This window comes from Oncorhynchus gorbuscha, linkage group LG11 (assembly GCF_021184085.1).
Source record: "Oncorhynchus gorbuscha isolate QuinsamMale2020 ecotype Even-year linkage group LG11, OgorEven_v1.0, whole genome shotgun sequence".
Classification (NCBI taxonomy): Eukaryota; Metazoa; Chordata; class Actinopteri; order Salmoniformes; family Salmonidae; genus Oncorhynchus; species Oncorhynchus gorbuscha.
Window position 1 is genome coordinate 81,389,472 of NC_060183.1, and position 25,586 is coordinate 81,415,057.

At 47.5% G+C, this 25,586-nt stretch overlaps 1 protein-coding gene across 3 annotated transcripts in view; it reads left to right on the top strand.

Moving 5' to 3' along the window:
• LOC123989545 (WD repeat-containing protein 7) overlaps nt 1-25,586 on the top strand; it is a 366,883-nt gene that overhangs the window by 289,700 nt on the left and 51,597 nt on the right. For all 3 annotated transcript variants that reach the window (XM_046290631.1, XM_046290633.1, XM_046290632.1), the window contains one exon: nt 4,903-5,089. In XM_046290631.1, the coding sequence (XP_046146587.1) occupies nt 4,903-5,089 (187 nt within the window). The remainder of the gene's footprint in view (nt 1-4,902; nt 5,090-25,586) is intronic.

The following is a 25,586-nucleotide window of genomic DNA, read 5'->3' on the forward strand; positions in this document are numbered from 1 at the left end:
TAACAATCTACACGTCACGATTCATGCAAACCAGACAGCCTGCCAGCCAGTCATTCAAGGGCCAATTATTATCATCAGATAATATATTAATATATGACTATAATAACATTATAAACCTGCTCTCTTCATCTGTCTCTGCCAAGACCTTCCAATCAGATCTATCTATTCACATTCCATACAGTGTTTAACCAATCAGGGGGCGCTAGCTGCTGGTCTCTTAATGGTCAATCTGGCCCTGCAGTGGTTCTCTCTCTCTCTCTCAAATGCCAGGTCATGTTTGAGTTGACCTCTGTGGAGGAGACAGTCCCTCCCGCTCTCCTCCCCTGTACCTGTACCTGTGTGTGTGTGTGTGTGTGTGTGTGTGTGTGTGTGTGTGTGTGTGTGTGTGTGTGTGTGTGTGTGTGTGTGTGTGTGTGTGTGTGTGTGTGTGTGTGTGTGTGTGTGTGTGTGTGTGTGTGTGTGTGTGTGCGCGCACTAGTGGTCAATGGGTCAGTCCTCCTCCAGTCCCTGTCGATACTCAGCTCTACCGTCCAGTCTGTCGCCATTGTTGCCAATTAAATTATATGACATAGTTATAATATGACTGTATCCTCTCACAACACTAGTTATAATATGACTGTCTCCCCTCACAACACTAGTTATAATATGACTGTCTCCCCTCACAACACTAGTTATAATATGACTGTCTCCCTGACTGTCTCCTCTCACAACACTAGTTATAATATGACTGTCTCCCCTCACAACACTAGTTATAATATGACTGTCTCCCTGACTGTCTCCTCTCACAACACTAGTTATAATATGACTGTCTCCCTGACTGTCTCCTCTCACAACACTAGTTATAATATGACTGTCTCCCCTCACAACACTAGTTATAATATGACTGTCTCCCCTCACAACACTAGTTATAATATGACTGTCTCCCTGACTGTCTCCCCTCACAACACTAGTTGTAATATGACTGTCTCCTCTCACAACACTAGTTATAATATGACTGTCTCCCTGACTGTCTCCTCTCACAACACTAGTTATAATATGACTGTCTCCTGACTGTCTCCTCTCACAACACTAGTTATAATATGACTGTCTCCCTCACAACACTAGTTATAATATGACTGTCTCCCCTCACAACACTGGTTATAATATGACTGTCTCCCCTCACAACACTAGTTATAATGACTGTCTCCCCTCACAACACTAGTTATAATATGACTGTCTCCCCTCACAACACTAGTTATAATGACTGTCTCCCCTCACAACACTAGTTATAATATGACTGTCTCCCCTCACAACACTGGTTATAATATGACTGTCTCCCCTCACAACACTAGTTATAATGACTGTCTCCCCTCACAACACTAGTTATAATGACTGTCTCCCCTCACAACACTAGTTATAATATGACTGTCTCCCCTCACAACACTGGTTATAATATGACTGTCTCCCCTCACAACACTAGTTATAATATGACTGTCTCCCCTCACAACACTAGTTATAATGACTGTCTCCCCTCACAACACTGGTTATAATATGACTGTCTCCTCTCACAACACTAGTTATAATATGACTGTCTCCCTGACTGTCTCCTCTCACAACACTAGTTATAATATGACTGTCTCCCTGACTGTCTCCCCTCACAACACTAGTTATAATATGACTGTCTCCCCTCACAACACTAGTTATAATATGACTGTCTCCCTGACTGTCTCCCCTCACAACACTAGTTATAATATGACTGTCTCCCCTCACAACACTAGTTATAATATGACTGTCTCCCTGACTGTCTCCCTCACAACACTAGTTATAATATGACTGTCTCCCCTCACAACACTGGTTATAATATGACTGTCTCCCCTCACAACACTGGTTATAATATGACTGTCTCCCCTCACAACACTAGTTATAATATGACTGTCTCCCCTCACAACACTAGTTATAATATGACTGTCTCCCCTCACAACACTGGTTATAATATGACTGTCTCCTCTCACAACACTAGTTATAATATGACTGTCTCCCTGACTGTCTCCTCTCACAACACTAGTTATAATATGACTGTCTCCCCTCACAACACTGGTTATAATATGACTGTTTCCCCTCACAACACTGGTTATAATATGACTGTCTCCCTGACTGTCTCCCCTCACAACACTAGTTATAATATGACTGTCTCCCCTCACAACACTAGTTATAATATGACTGTCTCCCTGACTGTCTCCTCTCACAACACTAGTTATAATATGACTGTCTCCCTGACTGTCTCCCCTCACAACACTAGTTATAATATGACTGTCTCCCCTCACAACACTGGTTATAATATGACTGTCTCCCCTCACAACACTAGTTATAATATGACTGTCTCCCTGACTGTCTCCTCTCACAACACTAGTTATAATATGACTGTCTCCCTGACTGTCTCCTCTCACAACACTAGTTATAATATGACTGTCTCCCCTCACAACACTAGTTATAATATGACTGTCTCCCCTCACAACACTAGTTATAATATGACTGTCTCCCCTCACAACACTAGTTATAATGACTGTCTCCCCTCACAACACTGGTTATAATATGACTGTCTCCTCTCACAACACTAGTTATAATATGACTGTCTCCCTGACTGTCTCCTCTCACAACACTAGTTATAATATGACTGTCTCCCTGACTGTCTCCCCTCACAACACTAGTTATAATATGACTGTCTCCCCTCACAACACTAGTTATAATATGACTGTCTCCCTGACTGTCTCCCCTCACAACACTAGTTATAATATGACTGTCCCCTCACAACACTAGTTATAATATGACTGTCTCCCTGACTGTCTCCCCTCACAACACTAGTTATAATATGACTGTCTCCCCTCACAACACTGGTTATAATATGACTGTCTCCCCTCACAACACTGGTTATAATATGACTGTCTCCCCTCACAACACTAGTTATAATATGACTGTCTCCCCTCACAACACTAGTTATAATATGACTGTCTCCCCTCACAACACTGGTTATAATATGACTGTCTCCTCTCACAACACTAGTTATAATATGACTGTCTCCCTGACTGTCTCCTCTCACAACACTAGTTATAATATGACTGTCTCCCCTCACAACACTGGTTATAATATGACTGTTTCCCCTCACAACACTGGTTATAATATGACTGTCTCCCTGACTGTCTCCCCTCACAACACTAGTTATAATATGACTGTCTCCCCTCACAACACTAGTTATAATATGACTGTCTCCCCTCACAACACTAGTTATAATATGACTGTCTCCCCTCACAACACTAGTTATAATATGACTGTCTCCCTGACTGTCTCCTCTCACAGCACTAGTTATAATATGACTGTCTCCCTGACTGTCTCCCCTCACAACACTAGTTATAATATGACTGTCTCCCCTCACAACACTAGTTATAATATGACTGTCTCCCTGACTGTCTCCCCTCACAACACTGGTTATAATATGACTGTCTCCCCTCACAACACTAGTTATAATATGACTGTCTCCCCTCACAACACTAGTTATAATATGACTGTCTCCCCTCACAACACTAGTTATAATATGACTGTCTCCCTGACTGTCTCCTCTCACAACACTAGTTATAATATGACTGTCTCCCCTCACAACACTAGTTATAATATGACTGTCTCCCCTCACAACACTAGTTATAATATGACTGTCTCCCTGACTGTCTCCCCCCACAACACTAGTTGTAATATGACTGTCTCCTCTCACAACACTAGTTATAATATGACTGTCTCCCCTCACAACACTAGTTATAATATGACTGTCTCCCCTCACAACACTAGTTATAATATGACTGTCTCCCCTCACAACACTAGTTATAATATGACTGTCTCCCCTCACAACACTAGTTATAATATGACTGTCTCCCCTCACAACACTAGTTATAATATGACTGTCTCCCTGACTGTCTCCTCTCACAACACTAGTTATAATATGACTGTCTCCCTGACTGTCTCCTCTCACAACACTAGTTATAATATGACTGTCTCCCCTCACAACACTAGTTATAATATGACTGTCTCCCCTCACAACACTAGTTATAATATGACTGTCTCCCTGACTGTCTCCCCCCACAACACTAGTTGTAATATGACTGTCTCCTCTCACAACACTAGTTATAATATGACTGTCTCCCCTCACAACACTAGTTATAATATGACTGTCTCCCCTCACAACACTAGTTATAATATGGCTGTCTCCCTGACTGTCTCACAACACTAGTTGTAATATGACTGTCTCCTCTCACACACTAGTTATAATATGACTGTCTCCCCTCACAACACTAGTTATAATATGACTGTCTCCCCTCACAACACTAGTTATAATATGACTGTCTCCCCTCACAACACTAGTTATAATATGACTGTCTCCCCTCACATCACTAGTTATAATATGTCTCTCACATTATGTTGGTCAGACAGACCTGTGGTACGCTGGCCTTTACAGCATCTCAGAAGAGAAACAAGGCTTTTGGACAGTAGGAGACACTTTGATCAATATGTTGTACTGAACACACACACACACACACACACACACACACACACACACACACACACACACACACACACACACACACACACACACCACCAACAGAGAAACCACTTGCTGATCAAACACCACTGACACACACACACACACACACACACCATCACCAATTCACCTGTCAAGCCCTACGATTAAACTCAGTCTGTTGACAGATTCTGACAGCTGTTGACCTTGACAACAACACAACAACAACAACACACACCAGGAGGAGTATATTAGTTAACCACTGTAATGTACAGACAACAACATATGTTGTTGTTGCTGTTTGTTATTGACTGTTTATTGTTATTTATGTTGGCTGTTTGTTGTTTCGACTCCTCCAGGTAAGGCCCTGACGTTCCTCCTCCTGCAACCCCCCAGCCCCAAGATGCCCCCCCACAGCACCATCCGCCGTACAGCCATAGACCTGATTGGTCGAGGCTTCACCGTGTGGGAGCCTTATATGGACGTGTCCGCTGTTCTCATGGGACTGCTGGAGCTGTGTGCTGACGCAGAGAAACAGCTGGCCAAGTGAGTGGAGAGTACAGACACAGACAGACAGACAGACAGACAGACAGACACACAGACACACAGACACAGACAGACACACAGACACACAGACACACAGACAGACAGACAGACAGACAGACAGACAGACAGACAGACAGACAGACAGACAGACAGACAGACACACAGACAGACAGACAGACACACACGCACAGACACACACGCACAGAAACACACACACAGAGACACACACACAGAAACACACACACAGAGACACACACACAGAAACACACACAGAGACACATACACAAGTGCACCCCCTGGTCCAACCTGGTCCAACCTGGTGCCTGCTTTTCTCTGTCCTCTCTCCCTTCCAAGATGTCTGCCAGACAGACACCACACAGCAGGTCAGGCTTGCCTGCCTGCACAGCGTCTGACACACTGAATGATGAAACCACGGCTGTAATGTGATTGGGCAGCTTTAATATGATGTAATGACGTCTGCCTTGTTGGATGACAGGCAGAGAGGAGACCTTTCTGTGTAGAGTAGAACACACACACACACACAACCCCTAACCTACCCCTCACAGCCCCGCAAACAAGGTTACCCCGGCAACGAGACAACCAATGAAAAATAACATCAGATTATGCAATTAAGATGAAACCTTATCTTAACAAATTTGTTTTGAGTATAAATATGTCTGCCTTTTTTCGTGTTGCGTGTGCTAATACGGTTAGCCCAAAATGGCAGTCATTTTTCAGGGTTTATTAGCTAACGAAGAGAGAGGCTGAGAGAGAGCACCAGGCGAGGCGACCCCATGGATGAAGGGGGGGAGAGGGAGGGAGTGAGGGAGTGAGGGAGAGAGGTAGGTAGAGGGAGAGAGGTAGGTAGAGGGAGAGAGGTAGGTAGAGGGAGAGAGGTAGGTAGAGGGGAGAGAGGTAGGTAGGGGAGAGAGGTAGGTAGGTAGAGGGAGAGAGGTAGGTAGTAGAGGGAGAGAGGTAGGTAGGTAGAGGGGAGAGGAGGTAGGTAGGTAGGTAGGTAGAGGGAGAGAGGTAGGTAGAGGGAGAGAGGTAGGTAGGTAGAGGGGGAGAGAGGTAGGTAGGTAGAGGGAGAGAGGTAGGTAGAGGGAGAGAGGTAGAGGGAGAGAGGTAGGTAGGTAGAGGGAGAGAGGTAGGGAGAGAGGTAGGAGAGAGGTAGGGAGAGAGGTAGAGAGAGAGGAGGGAGGAGGGAGAGGGGTAGGTAGGTAGAGGGGGAGAGGTAGGTAGGTAGGTAGAGGGAGAGAGGTAGGTAGGTAGAGGTAGGAGAGGGAGAGAGGAGGGGTAGAGGGGGAGAGGTAGGTAGAGGGAGAGAGGTAGGTAGGTAGAGGGAGAGAGGTAGGTAGGTAGAGGGAGAGAGGTAGGTAGGTAGGTAGAGGGCGAGAGGTAGAGGGCGAGAGGTAGAGGGCGAGAGGTAGAGGGCGAGAGGTAGAGGGCGAGAGGTAGAGGTAGAGGGCGAGAGGTAGAGGGCACAATGCAAAGGTAGTTTGGGTAACCATTTGGTTACCTGTTCAGGAGTCTTATGGCTTGGGGGTAAAAACCGTTGAGAAGCCTTTTTGTCCGGTACCGCTTGCCATGCGGTAGTGGAGAGAACAGTCTTTGACAATCTTTAGGGCCTTCCTCTGACACCGCCTGGTGTCGAAGTCCTGGATGGCAAGCAGCCCTCTGTAGTGCCTTGCGGTCGGAGGCCGATTAATTGCCGTACCAGGCAGTGATGCAACCGGTCAGGATGCTCTTGATGGTGCAGCTGTAGAACCTCTTGAGGATCTGGGGACCCATGCCAAATCTTTTTAGTTTCCTGAGCGGGAATAGGCTTTGTCGTGCCCTCTTCACGACTGTCTTGGTGTGTTTGTACCATTCTAGTTTGTTGGTGATGTGGACACCAAGGAACGCTGAAGCTCTCAACCTGCTCCACTACAGCCCCGTCGATGAGAATGGGGGCGTGCTCGATCTTCCTTTTCCTGTAGTCCACAATCATCTCCTTAGTCTTGGTTACGTTGAGGGATAGGTTGTTATTCCAGGTCTCTGACCTCCCTATAGGCTGTCTTGTCATTGTCACTGATCTGGCCTACCACTGTTGTGTCGTCTGCAAACTTAATGATGGTGTTGGAGTCGTACCTGACCATGCAGTCGTGGGTGAACAGGGAGTACAGGAGGGGACTGAGCACGCACCCCTGGGGAGCTCCAGTGTTGAGGATCAGCGTGGCGGATGTGTTGAATCCTACCCTCACCGCCTGGGGGGGCGGCCCGTCAGGAAGTCCAGGATCCGGTTGCAGAGGGAGGTGTTTAGTCCCAGGGTCCTTAGCTTAGTGATGAGCTTTGTAGGCACTATGGTGTTGAACACTGAGCTGTAGTCAATGAATAGCATTCTCACGTATGTTTTCCTTTAGTCCAGGTGGGAAAGGGCAGAGTGGAGTGCAATAGAGATTGCATCATCTGTGGATCTGTTAGGGCGGTATGCAAATTGGAGTGAGTCTCGGGTTTCTGGGATAATGGTGTTGATGTGAGCCATTACCAGCCTTACAAAGCACTTCATGGCTGCGGACGTGAGTGCCACGGGTCTGTAGTTATTTAGGCAGGTTGCCTTAGTGTTCTCGGGCACAGGGACTGTGGTGGTCTGCTTGAAACATGTTGGTATTACAGACTCAATCAGGGACATGTTGAAAATGTCACTGAAGACATCTGCCAATTGGTCAGCACACGTCCTGGTAATCAGTCTGGCCCCGCAGCCTTGTGTATGTTGATCACACAGTCGTCCGGAACAGCTGATGCTCTCATGCATGTTTCAGTGTTACTTGCCTCGAAGCGAGTATCAAAGTAATTTAGCTCGTCTGGTAGTCTTGTGTCACTGGGCAGCTCTCAGCTGTGCTTCCCCTTGTAGTCTGTAATGGTTTGCAAGCCCTGCCACATCCGATGAGCATCGGAGCCGGTGTAGTAGGATTCGATCTCAGTCCTGTATTGACACTTTGCCTGTTTGATGGTTCGTCGGAGGGCATAGCGGGATTTCTTATAAACTTCCGGGTTAGAGTCCAGCTCCTTGAAAGCGTCAGCTCTGCCCTTTAGCTCAGTGCGGATGTTGCATGTAATCCATGGCTTCTGGTTGGGGTATGTACGTACAGTCACTGTGGGGACGACGTCCTTAATGCACTTATTGATAAAGCCAGTGACTGATGTGGTGTACTCCTCAATGCCATCGGAAGAATCCCAGAACCATATCCCCAGTCTGTGCAAAACAGTCCTGTAGTTTAGCATCTGCTTCATCTGACCACTTTTATATAGACCGAGTCACTGGTGCTTCCTGATTTAATTTTTGCTTGTAAGCAGGAATCAGGAGGATAGAGTTGTGGTCGGATTTACCATTGAGTGGATGATGATGGTGCTCTCTTTGACCTGTGACCCCAGACACAGATTGGAGACTAAGTCTGCATTTTTCGACACCAAATTAACTTATCAGGGGCATTGTGATCTTTATGTGGGGGATAGACAGGCATAGGATGAGGTCTGAAAGCACTTCCTCAATCTGGGGGTGTTGAAACGTGTGTGGGGGGGGGTGTTGAAACGTGTCGGGGGGGATGTTGAAACGTGTCGGGGGGGATGTTGAAACGTGTCGGGGGGTGTTGAAACGTGTCGGGGGGTGTTGAAACGAGTCGGGGGTGTTGAAACGAGTCGGGGGTGTTGAAACGTGTCGGGGGGGGGTGTTGAAACGTGTCGGGGGTGTTGAAACGTGTCGGGGGTGTTGAAACGTGTCGGGGGGGGTCGGGGGTTGAAGCGTGTCGGGGGTGTTTAAGCGTGTCGGGGGTGTTTAAGCGTGCGTGGGGGGGGGGGTGTCGGGGGGTGTTGAAACGTGTCGGGGGGTGTTGAAACGTGTCGGGAGGGGGTGTTGAAACGTGTCGGGGGGGGACGGTCGGGGGGGGTGTTGAAACGTGTCGGGGGTGTTGAAACGTGGGGGTGTCGAAACGTGTCGGGGGTGGTGTCGAAACGTGTCGGGGGGGGGGGTGAAACGTGTCGGGGGGGGGGTGTTGAAACGTGTTCGGGGGGGGGGGTGGGTCGGGAGTCGGGGTGAAACGTGTCAGAGGGAGGGGGTGTTGATGTTGATGTTTCCCTCCGTTTGAAACAAATACTGGAATGTGTTGTGTAAAACAGGGTTTGTTAGACGTGTGTGTGTGTGTGTGTGTGTGTGTGTGTGTGTGTGTGTGTGTGTGTGTGTGTGTGTGTGTGTGTGTGTGTGTGTGTGTGTGTGTGTGTGTGTGTGTGTGTGTGTGTGTGTGTGTGTGTGTGTGTGAGAATCATGCGTGTGCGCACAGGTGTTAGTCATGTTTGTGTGTATCACTGCTCGTCTCTCTCCTGAAGGAAGTTACCACTAGTCTAGCTGATATCTCCCTGTCTCTCTCTCTGTGTCTCTCTCTCTCTGTGTCTCTCTCTCTCCCTGTCTTTCTCTCTCTGTCTCTCTCTCTGTGTCTCTCTCTCTCGCTGTCTCTCTCTCTCGCTGTCTCTCTCTCTCGCTGTCTCTCTCTCTCGCTGTCTCTCTCTCTCCCTCTCTCTCTCTCCCTGTCTCTCTCTCTCCCTGTGTCTCTCCCTGTCTCTCTCTCTCCGTCTCTCTCGCTGTGTCTCTCTCTCTCCCTGTCTCTCTCTCTCCCTGTCTCTCTCTCCCTGTCTCTCTCTCTCCCTGTCTCTCCCTGTGTCTCTCTCTCTGTGTCTCTCCCTGTCTCTCTCTCTCCATCTCTCTCTCTCTGTCTCTCTCTCTCTGTGTCTCTCTCTCTCGCTGTCTCTCTCTCTCCCTGTCTCTCTCTCTCCTGTCTCTCTCTCTCCCTGTCTCTCTCTCTCCTGTCTCTCTCTCTCTCGCTGTCTCTCTCTCTCTCTGTCTCTCTCTCTGTGTCTCTCTCTCCCTGTCTCTCTCTCTCTCTGTCTCTCTCTCTCTGTGTCTCTCTCTCTGTCTGTCTTTCTCTCTCTGTCTCTCTCTCTGTGTCTCTCTCTCTCGCTGTCTCTCTCTCTCCCTGTCTCTCTCTCCCTGTCTCTCTCTCTCCCTGTCTCTCTCTCTCCCTGTCTCTCTCTCTCCCTGGTCTGTCTCTCCCTGTCTCTCTCTCTCCGTCTCTCTCGCTGTGTCTCGCTCTCTCCCTGTCTCTCTCTCTCCCTGTCTCTCTCTCCCTGTCTCTCTCTCTCCCTGTCTCTCTCTCTCGCTGTCTCTCTCTCTGTGTCTCTCTCTCTCCCTGTCTCTCTCTCTCCCTGTGTCTCTCTCTCCCTGTCTCTCTCTCTCCCTGTCTCTCTCTCTGTGTCTCTCTCTCTCTCTGTGTCTCTCTCTCTCTGTGTCTCTCTCTCTCGCTGTCTCTCTCTCTCCCTGTCTCTCTCTCTGTGTCTCTCTCTCTCCCTGTCTCTCTCTCTCTCTGTCTCTCTCTCCTCTTTGTCTCTCTCTCTGTGTCTCTCTCTCTCTGTGTCTCTCTCTCCTGTGTCTCTCTCCCTGTGTCTCTCTCTCCTGTGTCTCTCTCTCCCTGTGTCTCTCTCTCGCTGTGTCTCTCTCTCGCTGTCTCTCTCTCTCTCTGTGTCTCTCTCTCTCTGCTGTCTCTCTCTCTCTCTGTCTCTCTCTCTCTGTGTCTCTCCCTGTGTCTCTCTCTCCGTCTCTCTCTCTGTGTCTCTCTCTCTCTGTGTCTCTCTCTCTCTGTGTCTCTCTCTCTCTGTGTCTCTCTCTCCTGTCTCTCTCTCTCTCCCTGTCTCTCTCTCTCCCTGTGTCTCTCTCTCCCTGTGTCTCTCCCTGTCTCTCTCTCCTGTGTCTCTCTCTCGCTGTGTCTCTCTCTCTCTGTGTCTCTCTCTCTCTCGCTGTCTCTCTCTCTCCCTGTCTCTCTCTCTCGCTGTCTCTCTCTCTCCCTGTCTCTCTCTCCCTGTCTCTCTCTCTCCCTGTCTCTCTCTCCCTGTCTCTCTCTCTCCCTGTGTCTCTCCCTGTCTCTCTCTCTCTCTCCTGTGTCTCTCTCTCCCTGTGTCTCTCTCCTTTGTCTCTCTCTCTCCCTGTGTCTCTCTCTCCCTGTCTCTCTCTCCCTGTGTCTCTCCCTGTCTCTCTCTCTCCGTCTCTCTCGCTGTGTCTCGCTCTCTCGCTGTCTCTCGCTGTCTCTCTCTCTCGCTGTGTCTCTCACTCTCTCCTTCTCTCACTCTCTCGCTGTGTGTCTCACTCTCTCCCTGTCTCTCTCTCTCGCTGTGTGTCTCTCACTCTCTCGCGGTGTCTCTCTCTCTCTTGCTGTCTCTCTCTCTCTCGGTCTCTGTCTGTCTGTTGTCTTCTCTCTCTTCCCTGATAAAGATGCCTGATGTCTCAAGCATTGCTCACGTGTCTCTTTGCATTCCTGTCACACACTGGCTCACCTCTGGGGAGAAAGGAGATGGGCATTTAGAGAAATGGAGAGAAAAGCTGATTTCATATTTGCTGTAGAGTCCGTAGGGGAACCACTGAGGAGTCAGGTTGACTGTGGGATTTGAGGAGTCAGGTTGATCGCTGGGATTTGAGGAGTCAGGTTGAGGAGGTCTTTCAGGGTTCCTGTCAGGTTGAGGAGGATTTGAGGAGTCAGGTTGAGGAGGGATTTGAGGAGTCAGGTTGAGGAGGGATTTGCTGAGTCAGGTTGAGGAGGAATTTGAGGAGTCATGTTGAGGAGGAATTTGAGGAGTCAGGTTGAGGAGGAATTTGAAGAGTCAGGTTGAGGAGGGATTTGAGGAGTCAGGTTGAGGAGGGATTTGAGGAGTCAGGTTGAGGAGGGATTTGAGGAGTCAGGTTGAGGAGGGATTTGAGGAGTCAGGTTGAGGAGGGATTTGAGGAGTCAGGCTTGAGGAGGGATTTGAGGAGTCAGGTTGAGGAGGGATTTGAGGAGTCAGGTTGAGGAGGGATTTGAGGAGTCTCAGGTTCCCTGGGATTTGAGGAGTCAGTGTTGAGGAGGGACTGAGGTGTCTCTCTCTCTCTTGCTGTGAAGGAGGCTCTGTCTCTGTCTGTCTGTTGAGGGACTCTCTCTTCCCTGATAAAGAGGGACTGATGTTCAAGCATTGCTCACGGACTTTTGCATTCCTGTGAGGAGGGACTGGCTCACCTCTGGGGAGGAGGGATGGGCATTTGAGGAGGGACTGAAAGTCTGATTTGAGGATTTGACTGAGAGTCGGGTGAGGAGGAACCACTGAGGAGTCAGGTTGAGGAGGGATTTGAGGAGTCGGGTTGAGGAGGGATTTGAGGAGTCAGGTTGAGGAGGGATTTGAGGAGTCGGGTTGAGGAGGGATTTGAGGAGTCAGGTTGAGGAGGGATTTGAGGAGTCGGGTTGAGGAGGGATTTGAGGAGTCAGGTTGAGGAGGGATTTGAGGAGTCAGGTTGAGGAGGGATTTGAGGAGTCAGGTTGAGGAGGGATTTGAGGAGTCGGGTTGAGGAGGGATTTGAGGAGTCAGGTTGAGGAGGGATTTGAGGAGTCAGGTTGAGGAGGGATTTGAGGAGTCGGGTTGAGGAGGGATTTGAGGAGTCGGGTTGAGGAGGGTTGAGGGACTGAGGAGGGATTTGAGGAGTCGGGTTGAGGAGGGATTTGAGGAGTCGGGTTGAGGAGGGATTTGATGAGTCGGGTTGAGGAGGGATTTGAGGAGTCGGGTTGAGGAGGGATTTGAGGAGTCGGGTTGAGGAGGGATTTGAGGAGTCGGGTTGAGGAGGGATTTGAGGAGGGACTAAGGAGTCGGGTTGAGGAGGGATTTGAGGAGTCGGGTTGAGGAGGGATTTGAGGAGTCGGGTTGAGGAGGGATTTGAGGAGTCGGGTTGAGGAGGGATTTGAGGAGTCGGGTTGAGGAGGGATTTGAGGAGTCGGGTTGAGGAGGGATTTGAGGAGTCGGGTTGAGGAGGGATTTGAGGAGTCGGGTTGAGGAGGGATTTGAGGAGTCGGGTTGAGGAGGGATTTGAGGAGTCGGGTTGAGGAGGGATTTGAGGAGTCGGGTTGAGGAGGGATTTGAGGAGTCGGGTTGAGGAGGGATTTGAGGAGTCGGGTTGAGGAGGGATTTGAGGAGTCGGGATTTGAGTCGGGGAGGAGGGATTTGAGGAGTCGGGTTGAGGAGGGATTTGAGGAGTCAGGTTGAGGAGGGACTGAGGAGGAATTTGAGAAACGAGGTTGAGGGACTGAGGAGGGACTGAGGAGTCGGGTTGAGGAGGGACTGAGGAGTCGGGTTGAGGAGGGACTGAGGAGTCGGGTTGAGGAGGGACTGAGGAGTCGGGTTGAGGAGGGACTGAGGAGTCGGGTTGAGGAGGGACTGAGGAGTCTGGTTGAGGAGGGACTGAGGAGTCGGGTTGATGAGGGGAGTTGTGAAGCCGGTCTAGACAGACACAATTACAGACAGACACCTTTGTGCTGCGTTACAGAGAGAGTTGTCTTTGTCTCAGTAGTACGACACCACCCCTTGTGACCGTAACAAAAACGCCATCTCCCTTCTTCTCTCAGCCGTTCTGCCTCAGTGTGGAGGTGGTGACATTTTTTTACATTTTTAACCAGGTAGGCTAGTTGAGAACACCTTTAATTCAACTTTATTTAACCAGGTAGGCTAGTTGAGAACACCTTTATTTAACCAGGTAGGCTAGTTGAGAAACACCTTTATTTAACCAGAACACCTTTATTTAACCAGGTAGGCTAGTTGGCTAGTTGAGAACACCTTTATTTAACCAGGTAGGCTAGTTGAGAACACCTTTATTTAACCAGGTAGGCTAGTTGAGAACACGTTCTCATTTACAACTGCTACCTGGCGACCTTTGCTTGATACAGTATATATAATGCTGTATGTGTCATCTATTTGTTAACAAGTGGAGTATTTAGCTCCTTACGGTACTGTACCCTCCCTTCTCTGTATAGAAGATGAGCTGGCTGGGCTCTTACCGTAACGCCTCCCTCCCTCCTCAGTATAGAAGATGGGCTGGGGGCTGGTTGGGCTTTTACTGTAACGCCTCCCTCCTCTTTAGAGAAGATGGGCTGGCTGGGCTCTTACCGTAACGCCTCCCTCCCTCCTCTGTATTGAAGATGACTGGTTGGGCTTTTACTGTAACGCCTCCCTCCTCTTTAGAGAAGATGGGCTGGCTGGGCTCTTACCGTAACACCTCCCTCCTCTCTATAGAAGATCGGCTGGCTGGGCTCTTACAGTTATGCCTCCCTCCCTCTGTATAGAACATGGGCTGGCTGGGCTCTTACCGTAACACCTCCCTCCTCTCTATAGAAGATGGGCTGGCTGGGCTCTTACCATTATGCCTCCCTCCCTCCTCTCTATAGAAGATGGGCTGGCTGGGCTCTTACCGTAACACCTCCCTCCCTCCTCTGTATAGAACATGGGCTGGCTGGGCTCTTACCGTAACGCCTCCCTCCTCTCTATAGAAGATGGGCTGGCTGGGCTCTTACCATTATGCCTCCCTCCCTCCTCTCTATAGAAGATGGGCTGGCTGGGCTCTTACCGTAACACCTCCCTCCCTCCTCTGTATAGAACATGGGCTGACTGGGCTCTTACCGTAACACCTCCCTCCTCTCTATAGAAGATGGGCTGGCTGGGCTCTTACCATTATGCCTCCCTCCCTCCCTCTGTATAGAACATGGGCTGGCTGGGCTCTTACCGTAACGCCTCCCTCGGTACTGTACGGGAGCTGGGCTTCTGTCTTGGCCAATACATTACGAAGTCATTGATCAGGTATTGGCAGGAGGATCGGCCTGATGCTGACGGAGACATTGAGTCCGTCTGTCTGTCTGTTCATTTACCACCAATAAATCACGCTGATACATCGGGGTGTGTGTGTCCATGTCCTGCCTCTCCTACTGTTACTACGGCATTTAGCCGAGTGGTGAAGAGCATTCTGCCAGTGACTGAAAAGTCTCTCGTTCGAATCCCCGAGCCGGCAAGGTGTAAAACTCAGCGGTTCTGCCCTTGAGCAAAGTCAATTAACCTTGAACAACAACTGCCCTCCCCTGGTGCTGATGACATGGATTAAGGGAGCGCCACCCCCCCCCCCCCCAACACACCTCTGATTCAGGGGGTTTGGGTTGGTAAGACACATTTCAGTTGAATGCTACTGACCAGGTATCCCCCTTTCCTTTCCTACATAGCGGCAATTCAAAAACCACACAAAATAGCATCTATCAATTTAGACACCGATTTTATTTGCACATTGGATACGTTCGCTATATATCTCAAAATGATGATTGAGTTGTTCAAATTCAATACAATCCGGATTACTTCTAGATTGTATAAACGTATAATATATACGGACACAACTACTCATTCAAGGGTTTTTATTTATCTGTACTATTTTCTACATTGTACAATAATAGTGAAGACATCAAAACTATTAAGTAATACATATGGAATCATGAAGTAACTCAAATTATTTTGTTTTTATATTTTAGTTTCTTCAAAGTTTTGCCTTGATGACAGATTTGCGCCGTCTTGGCGTTCTCTCAACGAATTAAATCACTGACAAGTGTCACCAGCGAAGCACCATCCCACCTCCTCCTCCATGCTTTACGGTGGCAACCACACACCACCTCCTCCATGCTTCACGGTGGCAACCACACACCACCTCCTCCATGCTTCACGGTGGAAACCACACACCACCTCCTCCGTGCTTCACGGTGGGAACCACACACCTCCTCCGTGCTTCACGGTGGCAACCACACACCACCTCCTCCATGCTTCACGGTGGGAACTACACACCTCCTCCGTGCTTCACGGTGGCAACCACACTTGCGGAGATCATCCATTCACTTACTCTGCGTCTCGCAGAGAACCAAAAGTCTCAAATTTGGACTCATCCAGACCAATTTTCCACCGGTCTAATGTCCATTGCTCGTGTTTCTTGGCCCAAGCAAGTCTCTTCTTCTTATTGGTGTCCTGTAGTAGTGGTTTCTTTGCAACAATTCGACCATGAAGGCCTGATTCACACAGTCTCCTCTGAACAGCTGATGTTGAGATGTATCTGTTTCTTGAACTCTGAAGCATTTATTTGGGCTGCAATTTCTGAGGCTGGTAACTCTAATGAACTTATCCTCTGCAGCAGAGGTAACTCTGGGTCTTCCTTTCCTGTGGCGATCCTCATGAGAGACAGGTAACTCTGGGTCTTCCTTTCCTGTGGCGATCCTCATGAGAGACAGGTAACTCTGGGTCTTCCTTTCCTGTGGCGGTCCTCATGAGAGACAGGTAACTCTGGGTCTTCCTTTCCTGTGGTGGTCCTCATGAGAGACAGGTAACTCTGGGTCCTCATGAGAGACTGGGAGGTCCTCATGAGAACTCTGGGTCTTCCTTTCCTGTGGTGGTCCTCATGAGAGACAGGTAACTCTGGGACTTCCTTTCCTGTGGCGGTCCTCATGAGAGACAGGAGACTGTGGGGTAACTCTGGGACTTCCTTTCTTCCTCATGAGAGACAGGTAACTCTGGGTCTGTCATGAGAGACAGGTAACTCTGGGTCTTCCTTTCCTGTGGCGGTCCTCATGAGAGCCAGTTTCATTATAGTGCTTGATGGTTTTTGCAACTGCACTTGAAGAAAGTTCTTGAAATGTTCCATATTGACTGACCTTCATGTCTTACAGTAATGATGGACTGTCGTTTCTCTTTGTTTATTTGAGCTGTTCTTGCCATGATATGGACTTGGTCTTTACCAAATAAGGCCGTCTTCTGTATTACCACCCCTAATTTGTCACAATACAGCTGATTGGCTCAAACACAATAAGAAGGAAATAAATTCCATAAATGTATTTTTAAGAAGGCATACCTGTTAATTGAAATGCATTCCAGGTGACTCCCTCATAAAGCTGGTTGAGAGAATGCCAAGAGTGTGCAAAGCTGTCAAGGCAAAAAGGGTAGCTAAGTTGAAGAAACTAAAATAGAATTGTACTTTTTTGGTTACTTCATGATTCCAAATGTGTTATTTCATAGTTTTGATGTCATCAACCTATCGGATGATTAATTATTATTTGAGCAGCCATATAGGTACACCTTACAGTGTGTGTAGTTATTGTATGTTTTGCTGTAGTCATGAAGCCAGCCATGATGCTTTGTCCTGCTATCTCCCACTACCTCTCTAGTCTAATTATCTGGCCTGAATACATCGACACCCATCAGGCTGCTCAGGGCTGGGCTGGTCAGGAATGGGCTCGTCAGGAATGGGCTGGGCAGGAATGGGCAGGGCAGAGATGGGCTTGTCAGGGATGGGCTGGGCAGGAATGGGCAGGGCAGAGATGGGCTTGTCAGGGATGGGCTGGGCAGGAATGGGCAGGGCAGAGATGGGCTTGTCAGGGATGGGCTGGGCAGGAATGGGCAGGGCAGAGATGGGCTTGTCAGGGATGGGCTGGGCAGGAATGGGCAGGGCAGAGATGGGCTTGTCAGGGATGGGCTGGGCAGGAATGGGCAGGGCAGAGATGGGCTTGTCAGGGATGGGCTGGGCAGGGCAGGAATGGGCTGGGCTGGTCAGGGCCTTGATGGGCTGGTCAGGGCAGGGATGGGATGGGCTGGTCAGGGATGGGCTGGTCAGGGCAGGAATGGGCTGGGCTGGTCAGGGCAGGAATGGGCTTGGCAGGGCAGGAATGAGCAGGGATGGGCTGGTCAGGGATGGGCTGGAATGGGCAGGGCTGGGATGGTCAGTGATGGTTAGGGCTGGTTAGGGATGTTCAGGGCTGGTTAGGGATGGTCAGGGATGGTTAGGGATGGTTAGGGCTGGTCAGGGCTGGTTAGGGATGGGCAGGGATGGGCAGGGATGGGCTGGTCAGGGCTGTTAGGGATGGTCAGGGCTGGTTAGGGATGGTCAGGGCTGGGCAGGGACGGGATGGTCAGGGATGATAGTCAGGATGGTCAGGGGGCTGGTTAGGGCTGGGCAGGGATGGGCTGGGCATGGATGGGCTGGGCAGGGATGGGCTGGTCAGGGATGGTCAGGGCTGGTTAGGGATGGGCTGGTCAGGGGGATGGGATGGTCAGGGCAGGGATGGGACGGTCAGGGGATAGTCAGGATGGTTAGGGGCTGGTCAGGGATGGTTAGTGATGGTCAGGACTGGTCAAGGATGGTCAGGGCTGGTCAGGGATGGTTAGGGGGCTGGTCAAGGCTGGTCAGGGATAGTTAGGGGGCTGGTTAGGGATGGTTAGGGCTGGATGGTTAGTGATGGTCAGGACTGGTTAGGGATGGTTAAGGATGGTCAGGGCTGGTTAGGATGGTTAGGGATGGTCAGGTTAGGGATGGTCTGGTTAGGGATGGTCAGGTTAGGGATGGTAGGGATGGTCTAGTTAGGGATGGTCAGGGATGGTTAGTTAGGGATGGTCAGGTTAGGGATGGTCAGGTTGGTTAGGGATGGTTAGGGATGGTCAGGTTAGGGATGGTCTGGTTAGGGATGGTCAGGTTAGGGATGGTCTGGTTAGGGATGGTCTAGTTAGGGATGGTCTAGTTAGGGATGGTCTAGTTAGGGATGGTCTAGTTAGGGATGGTCAGGTTAGGGATGGTCAGGTTAGGGATGGTCAGGTTAGGGATGGTCTGGTTAGGGATGGTTAGGGATGGTCTGGTTAGGGATGGTCTAGTTAGGGATGGTCTGGTTAGGGATGGTCTAGTTAGGGATGGTCTGGTTAGGGATGGTCAGGGCTGGTTAGGGATGGTCTAGTTAGGGATGGTCTAGTTAGGGATGGTCTGGTTAGGGATGGTCAGGTTAGGGATGGTCTGGTTAGGGATGGTCCGGGATTGCACATGAATTCCCTATTCTAAAACACAAGTATAGGTGGCACTGTGGTTAAGCCTATTATCTGAACACCTCTCTGAACATCTCTCTCTCTCTCTCTCTCGCTCTCTCGCTCTCTCTCTCTCTCTCTCTCTCTCTCTCTCTCTCTCTCTCTCTCTCTCTCTCTCTCTCTCGCTCGCTCTCTCTCTCGCTCTGTGTCTCGCTCTCTCTCTGTTTCTCTCTCTCTGTGTCTCGCTCTCTCTCTGTTTCTCTCTCTCTGTGTCTCGCTCTCTCTCTGTTTCTCTCTCTCTGTGTCTCTCTCTCTCTCTGTTTCTCTGTGTCTCGCTCTCTCTCTGTTTCTCTGTGTCTCGCTCTAGCTCGCTCGCTCTCTCTCTGTTTCTCTCTCTCGCTCTGTCTCGCTCTAGCTCGCTCTAGCTCGCTCTCTCTCTCTCTCTCTCTCTCTCTCTCTGTGTCTCGCTCTCGCTCTGTCTCGCTCTGTCTCGCTCTCGCTCTAGGTCGCTCTCTCTCGGTCTCTATTTTTCCTCCCCCAGCCATTTATGCTTTAATTATTAGACCGTCATGTTGAGCTGAAACACTATGGCTGGCTTGAACAATTGTGTGTGAGGCACTGTGTCACAGTCTAACACCTGGTAGTGCTGCTATACAGGCTAACAGTCTAACACCTGGTACAGCTGCTATACAGGCTAACAGTCTAACACCTGGTACCGCTGCTATACAGGCTAACAGTCTAACACCTGGTACCGCTGCTATACAGGCTAACAGTCTAACACCTGGTACAGCTGCTACACAGGCTAACAGTCTAACACCTGGTACCGCTGCTACACAGGCTAACAGGCTAATGCTGCTTTCTAAATTAAATTGGACTTTTTCCATGAGTTACATGATGTGGAATAGAGTTCCATGTTGTCATGGCTCTATGTAGTACTGTGGAATAGAGTTCCATGTTGTCATGGCTCTATGTAGTACTGTGGAATAGAGTTCCATGTTGTCATGGCTCTATGTAGTACTGTGGAATAGAGTTCCATGTAGTCATGGCTCTATGTAGTACTGTGGAATAGAGTTCCATGTAGTCATGGCTCTATGTAGTACTGTGGAATAGAGTTCCATGTAGTCATGGCTCTATGTAGTACTGTGGAATAGAGTTCCATGTAGTCATGGCTCTATGTAGTACTGTGGAATAGAGTTCCATGTAGTCATGGCTCTATGTAGTACTGTGGAATAGAGTTCCATGTAGTCATGGCTCTATGTAGTACTGTGGAATAGAGTTCCATGTAGTCATGGCTCTATGTAGTACTGTGGAATAGAGTTCCATGTAGTCATGGCTCTATGTAGTACTGTGGAATAGAGTTCCATGTAGTCATGGCTCTATGTAGTACTGTGGAATAGAGTTCCATGTAGTCATGGCTCTGTGGAATAGAGTTCCATGTAGTACTGTGGAATAGAGTTCCATGTAGTCATGGCTCTATGTAGTACTGTGGAATAGAGTTCCATGTAGTCATGGCTCTATGTAGTACTGTGGAATAGAGTTCCATGTAGTCATGGCTCTATGTAGTACTGTGGAATAGAGTTCCATGTAGTCATGGCTCTATGTAGTACTGTGGAATAGAGTTCCATGTAGTCATGGCTCTATGTAGTACTGTGGAATAGAGTTCCATGTAGTCATGGCTCTATGTAGTACTGTGGAATAGAGTTCCATGTAGTCATGGCTCTATGTAGTACTGTGGAATAGAGTTCCATGTAGTCATGGCTCTATGTAGTACTGTGGAATAGAGTTCCATGTAGTCATGGCTCTATGTAGTACTGTGGAATAGAGTTCCATGTAGTCATGGCTCTATGTAGTACTGTGGAATAGAGTTCCATGTAGTCATGGCTCTATGTAGTACTGTGGAATAGAGTTCCATGTAGTCATGTAGTCATGGCTCTATGTAGTACTGTGGAATAGAGTTCCATGTAGTCATGGCTCTATGTAGTACTGTGGAATAGAGTTCCATGTAGTCATGGCTCTATGTAGTACTGTGGAATAGAGTTCCATGTAGTCATGGCTCTATGTAGTACTGTGGAATAGAGTTCCATGTAGTCATGGCTCTATGTAGTACTGTGGAATAGAGTTCCATGTAGTCATGGCTCTATGTAGTACTGTGGAATAGAGTTCCATGTAGTCATGGCTCTATGTAGTACTGTGGAATAGAGTTCCATGTAGTCACGGCTCTATGTAGTACTGTGGAATAGAGTTCCATGTTGTCACGGCTCTATGTAGTACTGTGGAATAGAGTTCTATATAGTCACGGCTCTATGTAGTACTGTGGAATAGAGTTCCATGTTGTCATGGCTCTATGTAGTACTGTGGAATAGAGTTCCATATAGTCATGGCTCTCTGTAGTACTGTGCACCTTCCATAGTCTGTTCTGGACATGGAGACTGTGAAGAGACCTCTGGTGGCATGTCTTGTGGGTTATGCATGGGTGTCCGAGCTGTGTGCTCGTATTTTAAACAGACAGTTCGGTACCTTCAACATGTTAATACCTCTCATAAATACAAGTAGTGGTGAAGTCAATCTCTCATCCACTTTGAGCCAGAAGAGATTGACATAGATATTATTAGTCTTAGCTCTTTGTGTGCATCCAAGGACCAGCCGTGCTGCTCTGTTCTGAGCTAAAAGTCATTTTTTTTGTGGCACCTGGCCACACGACTGAACAGTAGTCCAGGAGCGACAAAACTCGGGCCTGTAGGACCTGCCTTGTTGACAGTGTTTAGAAGGTAGAAACTAGGGCCTGTAGGACCTGCCTTTTTGATAGTGATGTTAAGAAGGTAGAAACTAGGGCCTGTAGGACCTGCCTTGTTGATAGGGTTGTTAAAAAGGCAGAGCAGTGCTTTATTATGGACAAACTTCTCCCCATCTTATCTACTGTTGTATTAACGTTTTGACCATGACAGTTTACAATCCAAGATTACTACAAGCAGTTTAGTCTCCTCAATTTACTCAATTTCCACATTATCCATTACAAGATTTGGTTCAGGTTTAGTTAATGATTTGTTCCAAATACAATGCTTTTGGTTTTTTAATTATTCAGCACGAACTTATTCCTTGCCATCCGTTCTGAAACTAACTGTAGCTCTTTGTTAAGTGTTGCAGTCATTTCAGTCGCTGTAGTAGCTGATATGTATAGTGTTGAGTCATCCTCATACATAGACACACTGGCTTTACTCAAGCATGTCATTGTCGTTAGTAAAGATTGGTCAAAGTTAGGGGCCAAGACAGCTGCCCTGGGGAATTCCTGATTCAAGCATGTCATTGTCGTTAGTAAAGATTGGTCAAAGTTAGGGGCCTAGCCAGCTGCCCTGGGGAATTCCTGATTCTTCCTGGATTATGTTGGAGAGGCTTCCATTAAAGAACACGAACGCCTTCTGTGTTCTGTTAGACAGGTAACTCTCTGTCCACATTATAGCAGGGGATGTAAAGCTGTAACACATACGTTTTTCCAGCAGCAGACTATGATCGATGTCAAACAAAACAGCCCCTACAATCATTTTATCGTCAATTTCTATCAGCCAATCATCAGTCATATGTGTAAGTGCTGTGCTTGTTAAATATCCTTCTCTATAAGCGTGATGAAAGTCTGTTGTCAATTTGTTTACAGTAAAATAGCATTGTATCTGGTCACACAATTTTCCCCAAAAGTTCACTATGGGTTGGTAACAGGCTGATTGGTCGGCTATTTGAGCCAGTAAAGTGGGCTTTACTATTCTTAGTTTCAAAATTAATTTTACTTCCCTCCAGACCTTTCTGGTAGCCTTTTGTTGAAGATGTGGCAAATAGAAGTGGCAATATCTTCCGTTATTATCCTCACTTTACGGAATTCAAAATTACAACGCTTGTCTTTCATAATTTTGTCCGATATACTTGGATGTGTGGTGTCAGCATTTGTTGCTGGCATGTCATACCTAAGTTTGCTTTTCTTGCCAATGAAAAAACACTAAAGTAGTTGGCAATATCAGTTAGTTCTGTGATGAATGAGCCATCTGATTCAATGAATGATGGAGCCAAGTTTGCCTTCTTTCCCAAAATTACATTTAAGGTGCTCCAAAGCTTTTTACTATCATTCTTTATGTCATTTATCTTTTGTTTACTTTTTATTCAGTTTAGTCGCATTATTTCTTCATTAGCAGTACGTTTGACAGTCGGTTGTGCTGCCAAATTCTTTTGCCATTCCGTTGCCTCATCCCTCTCAACCTCATCCCTCTCAACCTCATCCCTCTCAATGAATTTTTCAATTCCTCATCAATCCAAGGGGATTTAACAGTTTTTACAGTCATTTTATTAATGGGTGCTTATTAGTAACTGGAATAAGCTATTTCATAAAACTGTCAAGTGGAACATCTGGTTGCTCCTCATTACACACCACAGACCAACAAATAGTATTTAAATCAACAACATAGGAATCACTACAAAACTTATTGTTTGACCTCTTATCCAGTTACTGGCTAACATGACCCCCTATTTTCTCCTGAACACAATTCAATAGAGGCAGGATACTTGTCCACATGATTAAACGTTTATGTAATGTAGCAGATAAGATAAGATAATGTCATATTGTTATTATCTTATTTGTTACTAACTCATTTTTGATCAAATGAGCAGTTACTGCCTTTTTTTTTTGCTTGGTAGGGCAGAATATTAAGCCCAGCCTTTGGAACTTTGGGTTTTCCTAGATATGTTCGTAGATGTGGCTATTATATCGTGAACACTACATCCTATGGATTTGGATACTGATTTTAAAGCAAACGTTGAATTCAAAATGATTAGAGAAAGATGTAACTAGTACTCGTACATGATCTACAATTTAGCTGTATGCCCTCTCTGTTGAAATGTATAATTGAACATATGTGTGGGGCAAAAAAAAAGTATTTAGTCAGTCACCAATTGAATAGTTTTTTTTGCCCCCTGTACATTTGGAGGCTGTTATAGATTGTTGGTTGTTTTACTGAATAGTGAGGAAACAAATCGTACTTTACTTTGTATATCCATATCTAGTAACACTTTCATAAAGTGATTTTTTTTTAAATATATTTATTTTGAATCCTGTCCAACACTGATTATGATCAGTGTTTTGTTTCCAAGGTTACCACTTCAATACTAACACATATTCACTTGACACATTTACATGTTACTATATCACAATATCACGTGTGCGTGACACCTTGTGGCATGTAATAGGCGTGGAAAAGAGATTTTAACAATTTTATAAACCGATGTAATTCTCTCTCTCTCGGTGTGTGTGTGTGTGTGTGTGTGTGTGTGTGTGTGTGTGTGTGTGTGTGTGTGTGTGTGTGTGTGTGTGTGTGTGTGTGTGTGTGTGTGTGTGTGTGTGTGTGTGTGTGTGTGTGTGTGTGTGTTGTGTGTGTGTGTGTGTGTGTGTGTGTGTGGTTGTGTGGCAGATGAACGCTCTAGTTCTCATGTTAAATCTGAATGTTTTTTATTGTCTATTTCACAAGAGACACTGCCCTTAATTACAGACACAGGAGTAGATCTATGTATCAAGGCAGGAGTGGAATTTAGCCTTTTATAGAGCGTAACATATATATATTATTCATATTCTCTGAGGAGAATCAGGTCAATAATGAAAACTTTTGGATATCACAGGGCCTATACACCCCACTGGACAGAGAGAGAGAGAGAGAGAGATGAAATCCTATTGGATATCACAGGACCTACACCCCACTGGACAGAGAGAGATATATGAAATCCTATTGGATATCACAGGGCCTATACCCCACTGGACAGAGAGAGAGATTGAAATCCTATTGGATATCACAGGGCCTATACCCCACTGGACAGAGGGAGAGATGAAATCCTATTGGATATCACAGGGCCTATACCCCACTGGACAGAGAGAGATATATGAAATCCTATTGGATATCACAGGGCCTATACCCCACTGGACAGAGAGAGAGATGAAATCCTATTGGATATCACAGGGCCTATACCCCACTGGACAGAGAGAGAGATGAAATCCTATTGGATATCACAGGGCCTATACCCCACTGGAGAGAGAGAGAGATGAAATCATATTGGATATCACAGGGCCTATACCCCACTGGACAGAGAGAGAGATATGAAATCCTATTGGATATCACAGGGCCTATACCCCACTGGACAGAGAGAGAGATGAAATCCTATTGGATATCACAGGGCCTATACCCCACTGGACAGAGAGAGAGATATGAAATCCTATTGGATATCACAGGGCCTATACCCCACTGGACAGAGAGAGATATATGAAATCCTATTGGATATCACAGGGCCTACACCCCACTGGACAGAGAGATATATGAAATCCTATTGGATATCACAGGGCCTATACCCCACTGGACAGAGAGATATATGAAATCCTATTGGATATCACAGGGCCTATACCCCACTGGACAGAGAGAGAGATATGAAATCCTATTGGATATCACAGGGCCTATACCCCACTGGACAGAGAGAGAGATGAAATCCTATTGGATATCACAGGGCCTATACCCCACTGGACAGAGAGAGATATATGAAATCCTATTGGATATCACAGGGCCTATACCCCACTGGACAGAGAGAGAGATATGAAATCCTATTGGATATCACAGGGCCTATACCCCACTGGACAGAGGGAGAGATATGAAATCCTATTGGATATCACAGGGCCTATACCCCACTGGACAGAGAGAGAGATGAAATCCTATTGGATATCACAGGGCCTATACCCCACTGGACAGAGAGAGAGATATGAAATCCTATTGGATATCACAGGGCCTATACCCCACTGGACAGA